Genomic DNA, 20,511 nt, shown 5'->3' on the forward strand with positions numbered 1-20,511 from the left:
AATCTTGGTTGTGAGCAACTGTTTATAATTTATAAGGAACTGATAACATGAACTTCTGTGTGTCTCCTCACACCATGTTATCTGATAGATCGAATGGGTGCGATAGAGAGGGGGTGAATATCGCGCCTTTCTAAAAACTTCTCTTTTCCTTTAAAATTAGAGTTGTGTACAGCGGAAAGTAAATAGACAAGTTTGCTTACTTCGTTCAGAGTCTAGGTCGACTCCTACTCGAAGGCTCGCGGTCCTTGACCGCATCGATGAGTAATCCACTAAGATTCTTCTTCCCAAAATCCTCGGAAAGAAGTAATGCGTACAAAATACAATGATATAAGATAGTAACAACCTACTATCTTATATAAGATTAAGTGCAATACAAAAACAATAAAGTATACCGACTGTGTGTAGGAGTTGAAGCTTGGTCGACACTTGTTTGTGTGTAGAGGAATTATAGAGCAGTCGCACGAACAGCACTAGCACATAATTGAACCACAATAGATTGCATTACCAGCCTCAGACCTCGAGCTTCAATTAATAAGATCGTCGATGTTCGGTCGATCGATCCCTGTGTCCAGTCGACCGAACCAGCTCCCTTCCTTCCTAGCTGAGATTTGATTGCTGATTCGATCTTCGGCATTAACTGCCCATTAAGGGTTCGGTCGACCGATCCCATTTTTCGATCGACCGAACAGGCTCCTTCCCTGTTCGTCAAGATTTGCTGAGATTCGCATTTACTGTGCATTAATGGTTGATTGGTTCGGTCAACCGATCTTACGGTTCGGTCGACCGATCAGCTCAATTTCCTTCTGCTTCTGATCGGTGTTGATTCACCAGGGTTCGGTCGACCGATCTTACTGTTCGATCGACCGATCATGGCTTGATCGGACTCGGTCTGTTCTGGTATGATCTGAACACTGCTTTGATCTCTTCTTGTTCGGTCGACCGATCCTCGAGTTCGGTCGACCGATCCAGCCAGACCTACAACACAGTGTTAGACAGAAAAGAATCCTACAAAACAGATGTTAGCACAGTAATAGTATTATAATGCATGAGTAATATAAAAGACAGTAGACCTGTCTTGATCTCAACTTTGAAACCTTGATCCCGGTTTCTTCAGTTGGATCAACGACCTAAAGTTGTTCCCTACGGTGCAACTTGCACCAACATTATCTACAATATAAATTAAACGGACAACTACACTTAGCATAAATGTAGACATTTGGCCAATGTGATTCTTATTTCAAAATAATTATTTATAAAAAGCTAGAATTTTAGTATACACTCTAACAATCTCCCACTTATACTAAAAGACTATGCTACCATAAATGCTGTCATACATCTGATTCTCATCCCCTCAATATGTCGATCAAAAGCTTTCACCGGAAGGCCCTTAGTGAAAGGATCTACCAGGTTATCTGCTGATGCAATCTTGGCGACAACAACTTCTCCTCGTTTTACGATGTCTCGTATCAGGTGGTACTTGCGCTCAATGTGCTTACTCGCCTTATGGGCTCGTGGTTCCTTCGAGTTTGCTACTACACCGCTATTATCACAATAAATTATGATAATTTTGGACAAACCAAGAATCACATCTAAGTTCATCAAAAAGTTCCTAAGCCATACAGCTTCTTTGGCTGCTTTAGAGGCTGTCACATACTCAGCTTCCATGGTTGATTCTGAAACGCAATTCTGCTTAACACTCCTCCATACTATGACTCCATCTCCTAAAGTAAACACATAGCCTGATGTAGACTTACTATTGTCCCTATCTGATTGGAAGTCAGAATCCGTGTAACCCACAGGGAGCAAATCATCTGCTTGGTAAACCAGCATATAATCTCTAATCCTTCTCAGGAACTTTAATATATGTTTTACGACAGTCCAATGTCCCTATCCTGAATTACTTTGATATCTGCTAATCATGTCAACGGTAAAATAGATATTTTGTCTCGTGCATAACATAGCATACATTAGGCTTCCTACAGCTGAAGCATAAGAAACTGTTTTCATCTCTTCTATCTCTTTTGATGCTTAGATATATGTGAGAAGAGAAAATGAGAGTCACGGAAAAGAGAATGTTTAGATATATGTGAGACATTTAAGATGATATAGGACATGTAGATGAATATTAAATATCTCAATTACGTGATGTAAAATCATAATAAATGTGCATATTGATGAAAAAATGGATAAAAAAATATTTGATTAGCAATGATAATATGATTAAATTTATTTAAATATAGATAAGAGTATAATAGAAGATTAAATCTCAAAACTAGAGCTAAGCATTCGGTTAAAATTGAATCGATCGAACCAAATAAATTGAAAACTGAACAAATTAATTTTTTTTAAACTAACTAAATCAATCGAATTTCTAATAAAAACGGAACTGATCGAAACGATAAAATATCAATTAATTCAGTTTTCTAACTGAATTAACAGAAATTTTTAAGTACGATAAGGTTCTGTAATTTTTCATTCTTTTGTATGATAGGTGATAATTGTATCAAGAAATAGCCGGATTTGATAACCTGTGTAGAGTGGAGCAAGAAGCGAGGTGGCCTTTCAAGAGCATCCTCTCAACAAGCGGACGCTATCCCTAGAAGACATGCTATCCGCCAAGCTTAAGAGAAAAAGTTAGGAAGAGTAAATCCCACGAGGCAAAAGGAGGTCCCTTTGAACCGAAGAAGTTACTGATGCCATGGCACCAAAGCTCTGTCAATCCACTAAATGATACCAGATCAAGCAGGAGAAGGAATGGATAAGGGAGAAAAAAACGTAGGGTACAGGGACTTGCAGGTGCCCAATGGCAGAGCAATGGGAGGGACTCGAGCAGGCACCAGCAGGAAGAGCGACGGAAGAGGATAAATCCACACCGACAGCAAGAGAGCAATAGGAGTCAGGAGAGGCAGCAAAGACGTGGCACGCGGAGACAGAGGGGATCGTGATTTCGTGAGGAGACGTACAGAAAGGAATTTGGAAATTTAAATAATTAAATCCGATTAACAGGGATGCGAAGATTTAAATAATTAAATCCAGTTCAATTGAATGCTCAATTTTTTTTAATTTAATCGAATAATAAAATTGAAAATCAAAATCAAATCAATATAATCGATGTTTAAAAAAAATCTAAATTAACCGAATCAAATTTTTAATTTCAATCTATTTTATCAGCTAATTCAATTTAAGCGAACTTTTACTCATCCAAATTGTTGTTATTGTAACACTTATTTAACAAAGACTGACTTATCAAATATTAATCTGACTAGTAGATTAATTATAAGACATATGATGATGAGTCATCTCCTAGTGACATTAAAATAATGTAGTATTGTCTAACCGCTCATGTATTTATTATTTCTAAAGTAGATGACATTCCATTATTATACTAATGACCAAACATTACAGTAGTATAAAAAAATTGATTTCGCTCAAGTAGTACTGTATCTTCGGCTCAGGTTAGATATAAACAGGTAACTCATAATATATAACAAGCAACATCTAGGTAGAAGAGCATACTCCAAGCTAATGAAATCTTCGGGAATCAACTCGTGCCCAATTTATAAAGTCTATCAACTGAATACCACCTGTGCTATACCGGGGCTACTAATGACAAAACATGGACTATGTAGTGTAGGATTTAAAGGCTTTAACAAGATAATCTACCTTCTACAACTGCTGGGTTGTTGCTACAAAGATGCTAATCTAACATGGGGAAATCACAGTCAAATAATTAGATCTACTATAAACAAATATTCAAGCTCAAGCTTTACCATGGTACCTTAATTAAAGCAAATCCAATAATCGGAGAGTGCCACAAAGTAGCACCTTATACTTTGTGCTTTCAGTTAACCCAGACAAAAGCGTTGCTAATTTTGGCAAATGCTTCTCTCGGGCTTATGGCATTTAAAATATATAAGTGCTCAACATCACTGATTCTGAAAGAACTATTGAATAAAAGATATAGTTCCTTAATTATTAGATACCTCGCAATCAGTTCAGTCCTGCTTTCTTGCGTTTAGGTGGAAAACGGAAATTGTTCCTCCAACAACAGCTCACACTATCCAACCCAGGAAACACATACCAATGCTGTTGCAGAAGGAAAAATAAGATAACTTATTTCATGGAACTGCAACTCTACTGCCGATTAAGCAGTAGTAGGCTTGTAGTCAATAATGAGAATCTTCTCCAGTGCAGGGAGAAATATATCAGCAAACTCCACATGAGCCGGGTGTGCAAGATACTCTGATATGCCTTCCACACTCTCAAAGGTTGTTTCAAATACATGGGTAAACCCTTGATGCAGGTTCTCAACGCTCACATCCTTTCCCCTGATAACAATTTTTAAACGTTAACATATATTTATAGAGGTAGTTAAGATTCGGTGCATCCGTGTTTACAAACTAGGAATATACACAAGCCTTTGTGGCATGACAAGCAAAATTCGTCAAGCTGAAATTCTAGAATAAGTCAACACCAAAATTGTTTTAAAAATGGTAATATAAAACAAAAAAAACCAAAATATATTTAGATTGATGACTTACAAATCTCAACTGGTAGTGCTCAAACTCAAGTTCATACAAATCTCAAACTCCAATTGATAAATTAAAGAACTTATTGAGCATGCTTTAACTATATATTCAAACAAGTTTGGATATATTATTGCTTCAAAGAACCCCCTAGATACAGGTTGATCTACATGCCTCGCAGTGAACATGTGACGTTTCTCGAACAGGATGCATTAGATGTGCAAGTGAATCAAAAACATCTTAAGCTAATTCTACAGTTATTGTCCAGAACTATATTAAAACAATGATACATCATCTCTATCTATGGAGCCAATGCAACAGGGTTATCTTTTTTGATCGGTATATATGTGTAGTTATATATTAGTCAAAATGTACAATATAAGTCTAGAGTGCTACTCATGCTTGATACAGCATTAGGCCCGAGTAAATAAACAAATGCACCAATACCCTCCTAAATACTCTGTATATCTATCCGAACCCTCTCAAACAAACAACTATTTCTCGCCAACCATACAAAATGTATCATAGAAGAAACAGCAAGGTGACGTACCTTCACCAAAACCCGAGTCCTACGGCAGGAATGAATGAAGACTGAAGACTCAAAGCATCCTCCTGTAGGTGGACATGCTAACACATATGTAGCCACTCCTTGATCCGTCTCCAAAGCTCCAAAACAGGAGCACACCTAAAGAACTCCTGTGTCTCCTTCTGAAGGCCGCAAAAAGTGTAGCTCCGGCTCTCATAGGGAGGTGCCCATGTGCGACCATTCAGAGTGACCATCCAGAGTCTCATATGTAGCTAGGTTGTAGTTAGTTCCTCCAGACTGTGCCGGTCCAAAGCTTCTTCAGACTTGGTCTCTGAAAGAAGTCATACGCCCTCCACCATCCATCTTATCAAACCAATCCACCATCATCTTAATAGCTACCTCCGGAGTCCTAGCCATCACCAAGATAAGATCCCGTATCTACATAAGCCTCTTGATCAGAGGAGAGTCAGTGTGCTCTGGATCAAAAACACAAGTAATGGGATGTAGTTGGATGCCCTGAGATTCACGGCTGACAATGGAAACCCTAAATACTGAAAGGGCATGTGACCCTTCTTACTGGAAAGCAGCTCAGCTCTCGTAGCCATACCCACCCCAGTGATATAAATAATGGACTTCATCCTATTGGTCGAAAGGCCAACCATCCCCTCAAACTGCTGTGAACAAGAGATCAATGCCTAGATGGATGAAATATCACCTTGAGAAAATAATAGGAGATCATTTGTGTGAATTGTAGGATCTAATTGTATGCTAGAGGGGGTAAATAATGTTTAAGATTTTACGAGTGATAAATAACAATTTTAAACCGAAAATACAAAGTGTGCAGCAGAAAAATAAAACTAGATTAACCAAACCAAGATTAGCTAACTAAACAAGATATGTAAATTAAAGAATACTTGAGAAGGCTAACATGCAAGATTAGACAAGCACTTTAGCATGCAAGATTAATAGAGTACTTTAGCACCATAAGCATGCAATAACTAATAGAATATTTAGCACAATAAACATGTAGAAATCAATATAATGTTAAGTAGAAAAATAATACGCGCGATTAAATTAAAATTTGATGTTTATTTAAAATCTCTCCTTTCTAAAAAGCCTATGGAGGTGGAGAAACCCTTTAAAAATAATCTAAAAAGTTAAAGCGCTATTAACTACACAATGTACGACAACTAAAATAAATAAAATATGCACAAGCCCTAGTTGGCGACTGTAGTTAAAATTCGTGAGCGCAGAGCGCCAACACCGGAGCACAAGAATAGCTTTTCGAAGAGCGACAAAGATTTAGATGCATGTATTGTCTTCGAAACAAGAGCCTCGATCCTCCTTTTATAGAGCTCATGTCGATATTGGCATGGCACAACTCTAGTCGATCAGAACCACTCCAGTCGCCTAGACCTTGCTGACTTGGCTATAAATTATGTCCCATCAATGACATTTTCCAAGGTCTTCGGTCGCCTGGAATCCTTCCGAGCACTTGGAGCTAGGTCAAACTCCAATCTTGACCGACTCCTCTGGATCATTGAATCTAGTCAACTCTGATCACTTGGAAGTTTTCTCCAATAGTGATAACTGACATTTTGACATATTATTTTAACTCTTATACTCGTCATTTATATCCTCTCGTATGGTTAAAAGTTGCTTCATATCGTGTATTATGAGTTTGGATTTATTTTGGCTTTGATGCAAATTCTCCTATATTTGTGGCATTAGAACTAAATATGTGAATATGGTTTTGCATGAGATCAAGATGAGCTATGGACTCGAGGTGAACCAAACCAATTTTAGCCCAAGGAGTCATCAAGAATAAGTTTGGTTCAATTAGGAGCTTGGTTAAATTCAATTGATGATGGTTCACATTAAAATGAAGCTTGGTTCAATGGATAGTCGGTTCATCTAACCCAATCAATGGGTTCACTTCCTAATGGAGCCAACCAAGATCCAAAAAGTGGAGTGGATCGAACCTAGCCCATCTCCTCATCCCAAAATCTGGATCCACATGAGAAGCTACATGAACTCATCCAAAATTTGACAATTTTTTTCCTATATCGTGATCTTCTCAACCTTTACCGATGCATCTCCTCACCACCGGCGATTCCACCACCACGGACGCACCGTGGTCAACGGGTTTCCCTTCCCTTGTCTATCACACTTCCATCTCCATTTCCATCTCCATCTCCTCCCTCAATTGGACCACTCTGCAGTTGGCTTCCTCATCACCACTCCTCCACTGCAAACAATCACTAAAAGGTAAAGGGGATCTCCCTTCCTCTAGCCATCATCGACCATCTCATCCAACGATCACAACAACCAGCACCTCCTCTCCACTTTATCCACCACCGCCTCAAATCATCTTCTTCCATCCACTAAGATTTGATAGCAGATGCCATCCCTTCCATCATCGGTAGCAATCCTTGCAAGGTGGAAAGGGGGTTCCCTTCTACCTTCAGCGATCCTCAAGGCATCACCTCCGCATCACCGACAGCTACCAACCTCCCTCACACCAAACAGCATGTTCCTTCTTCCATAGACGCCACAACTCACCCCTCCACAGCAGCCCCTAAGTTCAATCTCATAGCCACCACCGCCAATCTTGGGTTTATCTCTTTCATGAGTTGTTTTGATCATTTGGTTGTTTGATGAGTTAATTTGTTGTTGGTTGAAGATTGATTGTAATGCATTTAATGCGGCGAAAGATGGAAAAAAGTGATATCGCTCATCCCAAGAGGCCAATATCGTCGTCCCCACTACGAAATAGAGGCTAAATATGTCATGCATTTAGTCTCAATTCAATAATGCTCATCATGTGTTCGATGTAATTCCCCTTACAATGTTACTGCTTTGGTTAATTGCAATCTAGGGTGTTAACTTTCCTATTGTTAGTTAGGTTGAGTTGCTTGCTATGTTGCTACTTTGTTAGATTGTTAAGTTATTGGCGGTTAGTTTAGATTCGTTTGCTTATCGTTCAATGAGTTTACTTCAATTGATCTTGTGTTTAACATAGTACTTTTGTTGATGCATTTAAGTTCGTTTAACTTCTTGCAATGTTTGGTTTCACGGAATGTTTTGTGTTTCCTTTAATTCATTACAATTGTAGTTTAGATTAAATTAAGATGTCTTTCAATTGTTAGTCTTAGAATTGAATCAAAAGTCAAACCCTATTTCCAAATAAATTGATCATAAATTTATCATTACCGACTAGATGAGAGATGACCCGAGTTACTCTATATTGTATTAGTGCAGAGAGTTCGGTATTAAGTTGAATTGTAATTGTATTACAACAACGTGATCTATCAATTTTGACATGGTTGACGGGGTTTAACTTATGTGGACTCGATCTTAGGAGGTCGTAGTCATAGGTCCATTGGAATCAGAGATTAGTGAACGATCTCAAAGTGGATTCAAGGTTTAAGGGTTTAGCAGTCAACTGATTTCAGTCAATTGGTGGAGCAATCAATTAGGTCCAAGGAGCCAACAAACAAAATGATTTTGTTCATGGTTGAGTCGATTAGACAATTGACAGATAGGATTGGTTGATTGTTGAAAAGTTCTCAATTGACTGATACCCATGTGGAATGCAGTCAAGAGCCTTTTTGAGCGACAAATGGCAATGAGTAGTCAACTATTGGACAACAGACAAAACTTACAACAAAGGATTCAAAGGGTATAAAAGGAGGCTTGGTTAGAGGTTTGAAGGAAACAAAATTCTGTTGGTTAAACACATTTAGAAGCCCGGTACTCCCACTTTAAGATTGTATTCTTTGTGATTGTAAGATGTTTCGCCATCTCTGATTGACCGAGGAAGAGTCCAGGAGTGATCCATTGACTATCATAGGCCGTGAAATAGGAGCTTAGGGGACGGCCAAACACGTCAAATAAATGTGTATGCTTGTAAGTATTTGATTCTTCTTTGTGTTAATGATTTGTTACATATAAGCGTATAACCTTGCTACCGAGAGTAAGAGTTTTTGTAGAATCACACTTGTAGGTGCTCGCTAGTCATTCATCCCCTACCCCCTCTATCTAGACCATCAATTTTCCAACAATTTCAACCTAAAGTTAACAATCTAGACACTTGAATCTTTGATTAGGCATTGACAATAGCCATTTAGGTCTAGAATCATCATGAAGTGTCGTGCAAACTCAATTAGGTCTTGTTCAACCTAACTATAATAGACTTAACCTCAAAGCCACAAGACCCTTTAAGTGGGTTTCTAACTTGCTACAATTCAATACATTAATTATAAGAATACTATCCCTTTTTTAAGTTATATTCTATCTCTTCACTACACATGTATCGTCATGTTTTCTACAAAAATTAAATTTATACTTGAGAACAACATTTAAATTTTCTACAAAAATTAAATACTATAGCATGAAGCAAGAAATCTAAGCATGGTAAGAATAACATAACATGAAGAGTCTAAGAACATATATACAAAGATAATAAGATGACAAAAGAAAAAAATCAAATAAGGACCGGCGAAATCCCACTAAGTTAGCTACTAGGTTATGGTTCAACTAAAATTATAAATCATGGGTAGGCTCAAGCTTTTGGAGAGTATGTTTATGTCAAAATTATGGGTGATTTTATAAGGCATAAAATACTAAAAATGTAAGGAACTAGGGTGCTAAACACGTAGAAAGCCCAGCGGAAAACATCTAGTTCCTATCAGAAGATTCATACGAAGGAAGAAAACAGCATATACTAAGTTTCATGATAATAGGGTGTCATAACTTTGATGCGTGCGCTCGATCTCCCGACAGCTAGGATCTCAGCACAATCACGTGTCCGTGCCTCTTTCGGTATCCGCACGAACACAAGAGAATGAAGAAGACCAACACTCAAGGTTGTGCTAGCAACCCTCTAAGGAGTTTCGGCCAAAGAAAGAGAGGAGAGGAAGAAGAATGAAAATTCATCCACAAAATTGAGAGAAAAATGTCTTTTGTATTTCATCTAATAAAAATACTTAATGAGCATTAACACTCCATTAAGGTCATTTTGAAACTCTTCATTTTGAATTCAATTTTCGAAATTGAATGAATTTTGAGATTAATTCTTCTAATGTTTCATTAATCTCCATTAATCCTCTTTAGTGAATGAATTCACTTGAGTCTAACTCAAGTCTAATTCGGATTAGATTGAATCCATATGGTTGGATTCACTTGAGTCTAACTCAATGATTCTAATCCAGATATGCCAATTATCTCATAATTGACTCTTAGAGCTAATACTAACACAAAATCGCCTTCCTAGAGGTAGGATGCAAAACTTCTCTCATTGCATTATTTGACAAAAGGATGATTTTAGTATTACAATCACAATTGTCCAAAAAAAAGTTCAATTTTACTAGAAAATTCAATCATCTAAACCATTTAGATGGATCTATTAGTGGTTTTATGGTAGCTGGAATCCTATGGATACCAATAAGATGGTACTATATTGACCTTAATCCTAGTAGTTTAAGGTATTTGGAAAGGTGGTGAGGAATTTTTGTACGAAGAAGCAATTCATATTTACTCATGCAAGAATGAACTAGCATGTTGATTCAATCCCACAATTCCTTCAAGATAGTGAAAAGAAAACAATTGGATGATGAAAGTTGTCTGAGATATCAAGACTTCGGGCTGTTAATAGAAGATGTACCAGTAATTTAGTGCATCTACCAAATGGCTGATGTAAACTCAGAAGGAAGATTAAAGTCAAAAAAATACTTTCTTGACTTTAAGAATTCCCATTGAAGGAACATCAAAAAGGGGTCAATGCCACGGGATAAAGTAAACCATACTAGAGAAGCTTCCACAGGCAAAGGTAAGAGGAAATGCTATAACAGAATATATAATGAATTAAATTAAACAACAATCACTGAAGAAGTCGCTAAAGAGAAAATAGTTAGAGATAAACATTGTAGCAAAAGCTTAAGAATAGCACATGTGAAAAACCTAAGGTGAAAAGAAACAAAAATAAAGATTATATAGCTCTTTTGCATACTGAAGAAGATAACTAACAGAAAAGAAAGGAATATGCAACTTCGACGTAGAAAAAGGAATCACATATTTCAACAACTTCGACATTGGAATTTAAGAATATAGTATGAATATGCAAGACTCCAGAAATTTTTTGACAAATTTTCATCATATCTTTTGATAAAAAGCTACTTAGCGATATAAATTATGGAATCAAAGCCAAATGAGTAACAGTCTTTTGGTAAGAATAACAAGGTGTTTGTCCTGGCTATATGTACACTTACCTTTTTCTTTAAAAAAATCTTTAGATTCGCCTAATTTTCAGAAACTTTGAAAAACTTGGCTAGCGCTACATGATGCATCAAATGTCATTGTAGTGAGAACAGTCGTGACTTGATGGTTAGATGAAAATCTAAGGAAAAGGTGAACTAATTCCCCCTCAGAGATACAAATTATCTTCCAAACAGAGATAAATGGAAAGGATGATAAAACTAATTGTCAAGATTCTGAATACAATAGCAGGTGTGTAAACTATGAATAAGTTACTAGATCAGAAATACAAATTGTTAGTGAAACGTTTTTGAAAAATGATAGAGGCTTATAGGCCTGATTATGGTGATTATGAACAAACGGTTATAGGCCTGGTTTAGAGATCCAACATGGGAACAAGGTTTCTAAACAATCCACCCCATTGCGACATAGAATTTTTCCTATAAGCAATCTAAGAAACCAAATAAATCCAACTTTGAAAATTTTCCTTAAGAACATGCTAAAGTGCAAACTCACATTTTGGACTCAAATAAGCAAGATCTCTTTGGCCCAAATTTGAGAAAATACATGGCCAAGTCGAAACTAACATAGTTGGAAGAGATTTGAGAAAATAGGAACAATGTAGCTGGACGAATGTCACTATTCCATCAAATCACAAGGAAAAACTAAAAGATGAAAATTGAATACGCTCAAACACCAGCTGCTAAATCGATCAAAAAGCAGAATAGGGAAGGGAGAAACCAGTGGAAGGTCTTCAAAGAGGGGACGAGGGAGACGAGGCTGGCGTAGCCCTTGATGAGTTCGTCGATCGCTGCAGGAGAGAGATCCTCCTTGAACTTGGCCAGCAGCAAGTGCTTCGCAACCACTGCAGTCTCCGCCATCGCGACTTCTCGAGTCTTATCCAAGATGCCGTTTATGCTGCTGCAATCGGCCGATCTGCAGTTATTATAACGCCATTATTAGTTAGGGCATCCCCTATTGCTATTAACGTGCGAGCGCGTTAATAATTTTTTGATTTTTTTAATCTGTAGGTATTAACGTCGGCGCTCCAAGTATTAACGGAATTGTGGATGCCTTTATCTCCGCATCGTCGTCGTTGACCCATCCGGGTCAACTCACATGTAGAGGGAGTTCGTAATTCTACCCGCTTTATATTGTAAGATCGAAATAATATTAAGTTCCTTTGGTTCAAATTAATATATATAATTTTAATTATATGATTATCAAATAATTACATAATTAAGATTATGAGAAATAAAATATAATTAAATATTATTTGATTCAATATAGATAATGTAATAAAAATATATTTATTTGAAGATTTTAATGAATAACCTAATTTAATATTTTACTATATTATCTTTAGTTACAAAATCAACTAAACATAATAATAATAATAATAATAATAATATTAAACTCTATTATATTTTACTATATTTTCACTTTTTTATTTTTATATATATTTTTATTTTTTATTTTTTTATGTTTTTTAATTTTTAATTTTTTTATTTTTTAAGTTTTTTTATTTTTTTTACTTTTTTTATTTTTTATTTTTTAGGGTTTTTTATTTTTTTAGGGTTTTTTTTACATTTTTTCTATTTTTAAATTTTTTAACATTTTTTATTATTTTTTACTTTTTTAATTTTTTACGTTTTTTCTATTTTTTATTTTTTATGTTTTTTTTTGTATTTTTGTATTTTTGTATTTTTTAATGTTTTTCCTTTTTTTATTTTTTAAAGTTTTTTTACCATTTTTATTTTTTTTATTATTTTTTAATTATTTTTTATTTTTTTATGTTTTTTTTATTTTTTATATTTTTCATTTTTTTTCTTTACATTTTATTTTTTTATAACATTTTTTTCTTATCCGTGGGTATTTTGGGTAAAAAAAATTCGATAACCTCGGAATCAAGAAAAACCTCAGTTTTCCGAAGTTTCTGATTTATGGTTGTATGCCCCTTTTGCTGAAGTGTCGGACATGCAACATTACTCGGGAATCATCGATTACCTAAACCAAACAGGATTTTTATTGATAACTTTGGATAAATAACCAAGGTTATCAACAATAACCCCCAATGAAACGCACCCTAAGGGATGTTTTTAATTTTAAACTCAATTTTTAAATCTTTTTAAGAAAGTTTAATTTAAGTAGATAATTATGTAATGGAAAATGTATTAAAACGCTATAATTTCCACCAATACATTATGCAATAAATAAAATAAAGTGCCCCGGATCAGCTAGTTAGGTGTCTGCTGTTGTTACAGTCTGACCTGGCTGTTGTTTTGATGTTGACACTGATTTAAGTTTGTATCAGATATTGATTAAACTCAGAATGACTACTGATCGAGGTTGATCAGTTGGGAGGGAAAGTCCTGGTGAGTGAAGCCAGGCAAGGGAAATCCAGATGGGTCAAGACATCTGGTGAAAAGTCCAAGCAAGGAGCTTGGCACAGGAAAAGTCCAAGTATGGTGACTTGGCACGGAATGGTCAGAGAGGGCTCGGTAGCTCGTTCCTCGAACTGTGGTGAGGGCTCGGTAGCTCGTTCTCCTGACCAGGTCGAGAGGGCTCGAGCTCGTTCTGACCGGACCGACGCCCGGAGAGGGCTGGTAGCCTGCGTTCTCGGACCAGGTCGAGAGGGCTTGGTAGCTCGTTCTCGGACCGATCGAAGATCAAGAGGCGTTCGCTCGGACCGGACTAGGTCGGAGAGGGCTCGTAGCTCGTTCTCCGCATTAGGTCGAGGGGACCTAAGTGGACATTACATGGCACATTGGATCGGTCGATAGATCCAATGGACACAAGAATCAATGGATCGGTCGGCGGCCGATCCGGAAATCAGATTCCACGGATCGGTCGATGACCGATCGATGACACCGAGCACATCGAGTGAAATCGATCGGATCCGCACACCGATCGAAAACACTCGAAGCACACCGAGTGCGTAATATGATCGGCCGGAGACCGATCGGAGAAAAGCCAGCGAGAGAAGAGGTGGATCGGTGCGGACCGATCCACACTCAATCTGATCGGTCACTACGACCGATCAGATAACCTCGCACCGATCAGGGTTCGCCGCTGATCGGTCAGCACGTGATCGGTCGTGACCGATCCACACTCGATTTGTTCGTATCAACGATTCCTTCACTGCTTTTGATATATCTCATTCATTTATGTGATGTAATCCTCTGTGCTGTTAGCTTTTGAGTTTGCAGGTTAACAGGTATCATTCCAAGCCTAATTTCAAATTAAGTTCATAAGAGGAATGCGACAAATGGTCTTTCTGCTGGTTTCAGCGGCGCATGGTGCATTTCAGGCATCAACGGATACTGCTGTGATCTGGCTACGATCTGCTTGACTCCTGGGGATTGGTTCGAGCTCAGAAGATGCCAGTGTTGACTGTGATATCATTGGTGTGAGTTCAGAGAATCAGAGAAGGAGGAAAAGGGATTGGCTGCAGCGCTGATTTGCGCAGTTTGGACCAGATCTGTGACAGCAGAGATAAGGTTTTGAGAAGCAGTAAAAACAGGGAGAGGGGAACAAGAACTACAACAAGAAAGCTTGAAAGAAAAGTGTGTGCTATTGTGCGAAGTTCTTGAACTCTCGGGTGAACTGCGATCTCTGTTTTTCTGCTACTGATCCTCGCGTGGTTGTAAGCATTTCAATTCTCCTTTGCCACCAAGTTTCTGTAAGTCTCGTGCTTTAACTTAGATCTTTCTTGAGACGTTGTGGGGAGGCTACTCCACCGAGAAGGAGGATTTGTAGCCGGAAGTTATCCGGGGTGCGATCTACCGAAGATCAAGGAGTCGTCCACCTTACGGACACGCCGAGGAGTAGGGGCAAGTTATCCCCGAACCTCGTAAATCCTAGTGTTAGTGTGCTTGTGTTTTTCCTTTCTTTAGTTGTCTAATTCCGCTGTGCTAACAATTATCTGTGCAAAAGTTTTGGTTTAAGTTTTTCAAGGGGCTATTCACCCCCCCTCTAGTCATCTAAGATCCCAACAAGTGGTATCAGAGCCTGGTGCTCTTCATTTCGGCTTAACAACCCAAAGAGCTAAACAATGGCCATGAAGGAGGGATTCAGCACCAACCGTCCACCCTATTTCGAGGGAGCAGATTTCCAATACTGGAAAAGCCGCATGGAGTATTACCTCAAGACCGATATCTCCATGTGGTTTTCCGTCAAGGAGGGTTTTACACCACCAAAAGATGAAGAAGGTAAGGAACTTGATTCGTCTAGATGGTCTACCGAACAACTCTGCAAAGCACAAGCCGATGCCAAGGCCATGGTCACCTTGCAATGTGGAATCGCCAAGGACCAACTCGTCAAGGTAGGTCCGTTCTCGAGTGCAAGAGACCTATGGAACAAACTCATCGAGCTCCAAGAGGGAACTCGAGATTCTCGGATTGCCAAGAGGGACCTATTCTTGAATCAACTCCAAAATCTAACCATGAAGGACAATGAAACGGTAAGTGAACTTCATGGGAGATTCAAGGAGATCATCAACGGTCTACACTCTGTGGACGAACGAGTGGAGAATCGCGATCTAGTAAGGTATGCTCTAAAAGCTTTTCCTAGGAATGCCTTGTGGTCATCTATGGTAGATGCCTACAAGGTATCCAAGGATCTTTCCAATGTTAAATTAGATGAATTTTTCTGTGAGATGGAACTTCATGAGTTTGCTAACAAAGGTCAAAAAGAGAAGGGTATTGCTTTGTTTGCAGGACCAAAGAGCAAGGATGGAAGAAGGAAGAAGGAAAAGAAGAAAGAAAAGGAGATTTCCTCATCCACCTCTTCCTCAGAATCCGATGATGAAAGTGGATCATCATCAGGTGAGATGGCGAATTTTGTAAGAAGAGTCATGAGAAGGAGCAGGAGATACAAAGGAAAAGGTAAACCTAGTGAACAAAATATTGACAAAATTAATGTTACATGTTATGAGTGCAGCAAAAAGGGACACTATCGAAGTGAGTGTCCAAAACTTAAGAAGAAGGAGGAACGAGCCAAAAAGAAGGAGGAAAGAGCCAAGAAGAAGAAGGCTCTCAAGGCCACTTGGGATGAGTCATCATCAAGCTCATCGGAGGAAGAAGAGAAGATGGAAAAGAGCACACGACAATTAGCACTCATGGCAAGGGAGGTTTCCGACTCCGAAAGTGAGGGAGATTCGAGCGACGCTTCAACCGCGGCTTCATCATCGTCGGATGATGAAGAGGTAACCTCTTCTCATATAGAAAAGTGTTATAAGACTATCACTCATTTATCTACATTGCTTAAAAAGTCAAAAACAGAAAATAAATTGTTAAAAGAAGAAGTAGAAACCTTAAGGACCCTTAGGGAAGATGAGGTCGATGACCTACATCTAGAAGTCCTTGAGGATGAGAACAAGGCTTTGAAGGGTGAGGTTGAGAAACTCAAGAAAATGCTTGAGAAGTTCTCAACTAGCTCTAAGACTCTAGACATGATTCTAAATGCTCAAAGGGCGGTCTACAACAAGGCTGGGCTAGGGTATCAACCCAAGGAGTCGAGTTTCATTTCTCTAATGTCTAGAACTCAAGATAGTAGATTACATGTTTCTAGGGCTCATGGAACTAGGAAAGGTATGACCAAGGCATGGGTTCCTAGGTCTTTCGTTGTAGAAGCATTAGGTCCCAAGATTTGGGTACCTAAAACCTCTATCTTCCGTGTCTTGTAGGCATTGGTCGAGGGGGAGCATCTATCAACTTGGTTTGTTGATAGTGGATGCTCCAAGCACATGACCGGGGACAAATCACTGTTTACAACCATTCAAAACAAAAGTAGAGGTAATGTGTCTTTTGGTAATAATGGTAGCCTTAAGGTTGTAGGAGTTGGAGACATTCATATATCCGAATGTCTCCATATCAAGAATGTCCTTCTAGTCAAGGGGATGACTTTTAATCTCCTAAGTGTCAGTCAATTGTGTGATACGGGTTACACAATTGAATTTCATTCAAGTCAATGTTTGGTTAAACACATTGACACACTTGACACGGTACTAGTAGACACAAGGGTTGATAATATTTATCAAGTATCGTTTAAAAGTGCTACTAATGCTTTGATTAAGTGTTTCATGTCAAAAGAAGAAGAATCTTGGCTTTGGCATAGAAGGTTGGCACATGTAAACATGAAGAACATTCGGAAGTTGGCCAACAAAGGACTAGTACGAGGCTTACCAAGCATCAAGTATCAAAAGAACAAACTATGTGATGCATGTCAAATGGGTAAGCAAACAAAAGCACCTCATAAAGGTAAAAGCACTGTGAGTACATCTACTGCCTTAGACTTATTACATATGGACTTGTTTGATTGTAACAATGTTATTTCATTGAATGGTAGTAGATATTGTTTAGTAATTATTGATGATTTTACTAGATACACATGGACTTTCTTTTTGAAAACTAAGGATCAAACCATAGACATTTTTATTTCTTTTTGTAGAAGAACTGAAAATGAAAAATCAACAACAATTAAAACCATTAGAAGTGATTATGGTGGTGAATTTCAAAACCATAGGTTCTTAGAATTTTGTCAAGCAAAAGGGTATAGACATGAGTTCTCAACTCCAAGGACCCTACAGCAAAATGGGGTTGTGGAGAGAAAGAACCGAGTCTTACAAGAGGCTGCACGAAGCATGCTCAATGAGTACTCACTACCGAGCTACTTATGGGCTGAATACAGCTTGCTATGTGCAAAATCGAGTTTTAATACATAGGTTTTTAGGAAAGACTCCCCATGAACTTTGGTTTGGGAAACCGCCTACAATTAAACATCTTAGGGTGTTTGGTTGTAAGGTGTTTATCTTGAACACAAAGGATCATCTTGGGAAGTTCACGTCTAAGGCTGATGAAGGGATACTGGTCGGGTACTCTCTCACCAGCAAAGCCTATCGAGTCTACAACAAGAGGACTAAACTGATTGAAGAGTCCTCTGATGTAGCCTTTGAAGAAATCCCTAACTTAAATGATCAACCAAGGGATGTAGGAGAAATTCAATTTGGACTTAGAAATCTAAGTTTGAATGATCAAAATGAAGAACGAGTCGAAATTGACTTTGATGGTGATGAGCAAAGGCAACAAAGAACTCAATCTGATCCTTTGCCTGATATTGAGTCCTTGCCTGTGCCGAGTGAGACCATTCATGAGGCTCCACCAACACCAAGACAATCTAGGATAGTCACTAGTCATCCCCAAGACCAAATTGTGGGAGACATCCACCAAGGGGTTAGGACTAGGTCATTCTTTAGAAATGAGTCTAATGAAGTCGCATTGATTTCAGAGATTGAACCAAAAATAGTTGATGAGGCATTGCACGATCCTAATTGGATCTTAGCTATGCAAGACGAATTAGGTCAATTTGAAAGGAGCCAAGTGTGGGACTTAGTTCCTAGACCTAAGAAGACCACCATTATTGGAACTAAATGGGTCTTCAAAAATAAGTTAAATCAAAAGGGAGAAGTTGTAAGAAACAAGGCAAGACTTGTAGCCAAGGGCTATAGTCAAGTCGAAGGTCTCGATTATGATGAGACTTATGCTCCCGTGGCACGATTAGAGTCCATTCATTTGATGCTAGCTTTTGCTGCACATAGAGGTTTCAAACTCTATCAAATGGATGTTAAATCTGCCTTCTTAAATGGTTTTATTAAAGAAGAAGTCTATGTTGAACAACCACCGGGGTTTGTGAGTACCGAAGCTCCAAACCACGTATACAAGCTCAAGAAAGCTCTTTATGGGCTTAAACAAACACCTCGAGCATGGTACGATAGGTTGTCAACTTACCTATTAGAAAAGGGCTTTGTAAGAGGCCAAATAGACCCAACACTATTTCTACGTAGAAATGGTGAAAACATTTTTGTAGCCCAAGTATATGTCGATGACATAATTTGTGGCTCAAATAACAAGGGCTATTTGAATGAATTCATTTCTCACATGGAAAGTGAGTTTGAGATGAGTCTCGTAGGAGAGTTGACATTCTTCCTCGGACTTGAAATCAAACAAACTCGAGATGGAATTTATGTCCATCAGACAAAATACACTCAAGAGATGCTTAGAAAATTCAATATGAGTGACTCTAAGGAAGTGTCCACTCCAATGGCGACAAACACTCGCCTTGACAATGATGAGAGTGGAAAACCAATTGATCTAACGCAATATAGAAGCATGATTGGTAGTCTTTTATATCTCACAGCTAGTCGACCGGACATACTCTTTGTTGTGGGCATGTGCGCTAGGTATCAAGTCTGTGCCAAGGAATCTCACTTGATTGCAGTTAAGAGAATTCTGAGATACCTTAAAGGCACAATTAGAGTAGGTCTTTGGTACCCACGTACTGAGTCTTTTGACTTGGTAGGTTATACCGACTCCGATTATGCTGGGTGCAAATTGGATCGAAAAAGTACTAGTGGGGGCTGCCAATTTTTAGGTTCATCTTTAGTTAGTTGGTCAAGTCGGAAGCAACATTGTGTTGCTCTCTCCACGACCGAGGCCGAATATATTGCCATGGGAGAGAGTGTATTACAGTTGTTGTGGATGATACATACCCTAGAGGATTATGGACTTTCTTATAAGGGTGTACAAGTGCTATGTGACAACATTAGCACGATCAACCTAACTAAAAATCCAGTCCATCATTCAAGGACCAAGCACATTGAAGTGCGTCATCACTTCATAAGAGATCACGTAGCTAGGGGAGACATTGCACTCACATATGTTGAGTCAAAGTCAAACCTAGTTGATATTTTCACCAAACCTCTTCCGGAGAATGAATTTAGTCATTTAAGGAGGGAGTTGGGAATGTGTTTGGCTCCTTAGGTCCTTAGGACTTCATCATGATCAATAAGGACAAATTAAAATGACAAGAGAAATTGGGAATGATTTTGGGCAACTTGGGAACATCTCACACAAACTATAAGGTTTAACAAAATATTTTTGTTTGCTAGAAATGGGGTGAGATGCTAGGAACAACCAAATTATTCAAAATGTATCATGCATCCCTTGAATAATTAGGTTGAAGAGACATTAATTGAGTATGGGGAACACCTTTACACAATTCATGTGTAATTGGTTCCTAGATCTTACTCATATATTCCAACCAAGGAATCTTGGTTGGACCTATGTTTAGATATTCTCTAACCTTGTTATGTTGATTGATACCATTGCTTGATACCTTCCTGTTTGAATTTAGGACAAGTTGGTA

General features: G+C 38.2%; 1 protein-coding gene across 1 annotated transcript; it reads right to left on the reverse strand.

Annotated features, from left to right (window-relative positions):
• Positions 1-3,863: 3,863 nt before the first annotated feature.
• LOC122029981 (stress-response A/B barrel domain-containing protein HS1-like) lies at positions 3,864-12,282 on the reverse strand. Its single transcript, XM_042589125.1, has 2 exons — positions 12,049-12,282; positions 3,864-4,328 (listed from the first exon to the last, which is right to left on the reverse strand). Exons 1-2 carry the CDS (start codon positions 12,186-12,188, stop codon positions 4,145-4,147), a joined length of 324 nt encoding a protein of 107 aa, XP_042445059.1. The 5' UTR covers positions 12,189-12,282; the 3' UTR covers positions 3,864-4,144.
• Between the last annotated feature and the right edge of the window lie 8,229 nt (positions 12,283-20,511).

Source organism: Zingiber officinale, chromosome 10B (assembly GCF_018446385.1).
Source record: "Zingiber officinale cultivar Zhangliang chromosome 10B, Zo_v1.1, whole genome shotgun sequence".
In the NCBI taxonomy this organism is placed as follows: Eukaryota; Viridiplantae; Streptophyta; class Magnoliopsida; order Zingiberales; family Zingiberaceae; genus Zingiber; species Zingiber officinale.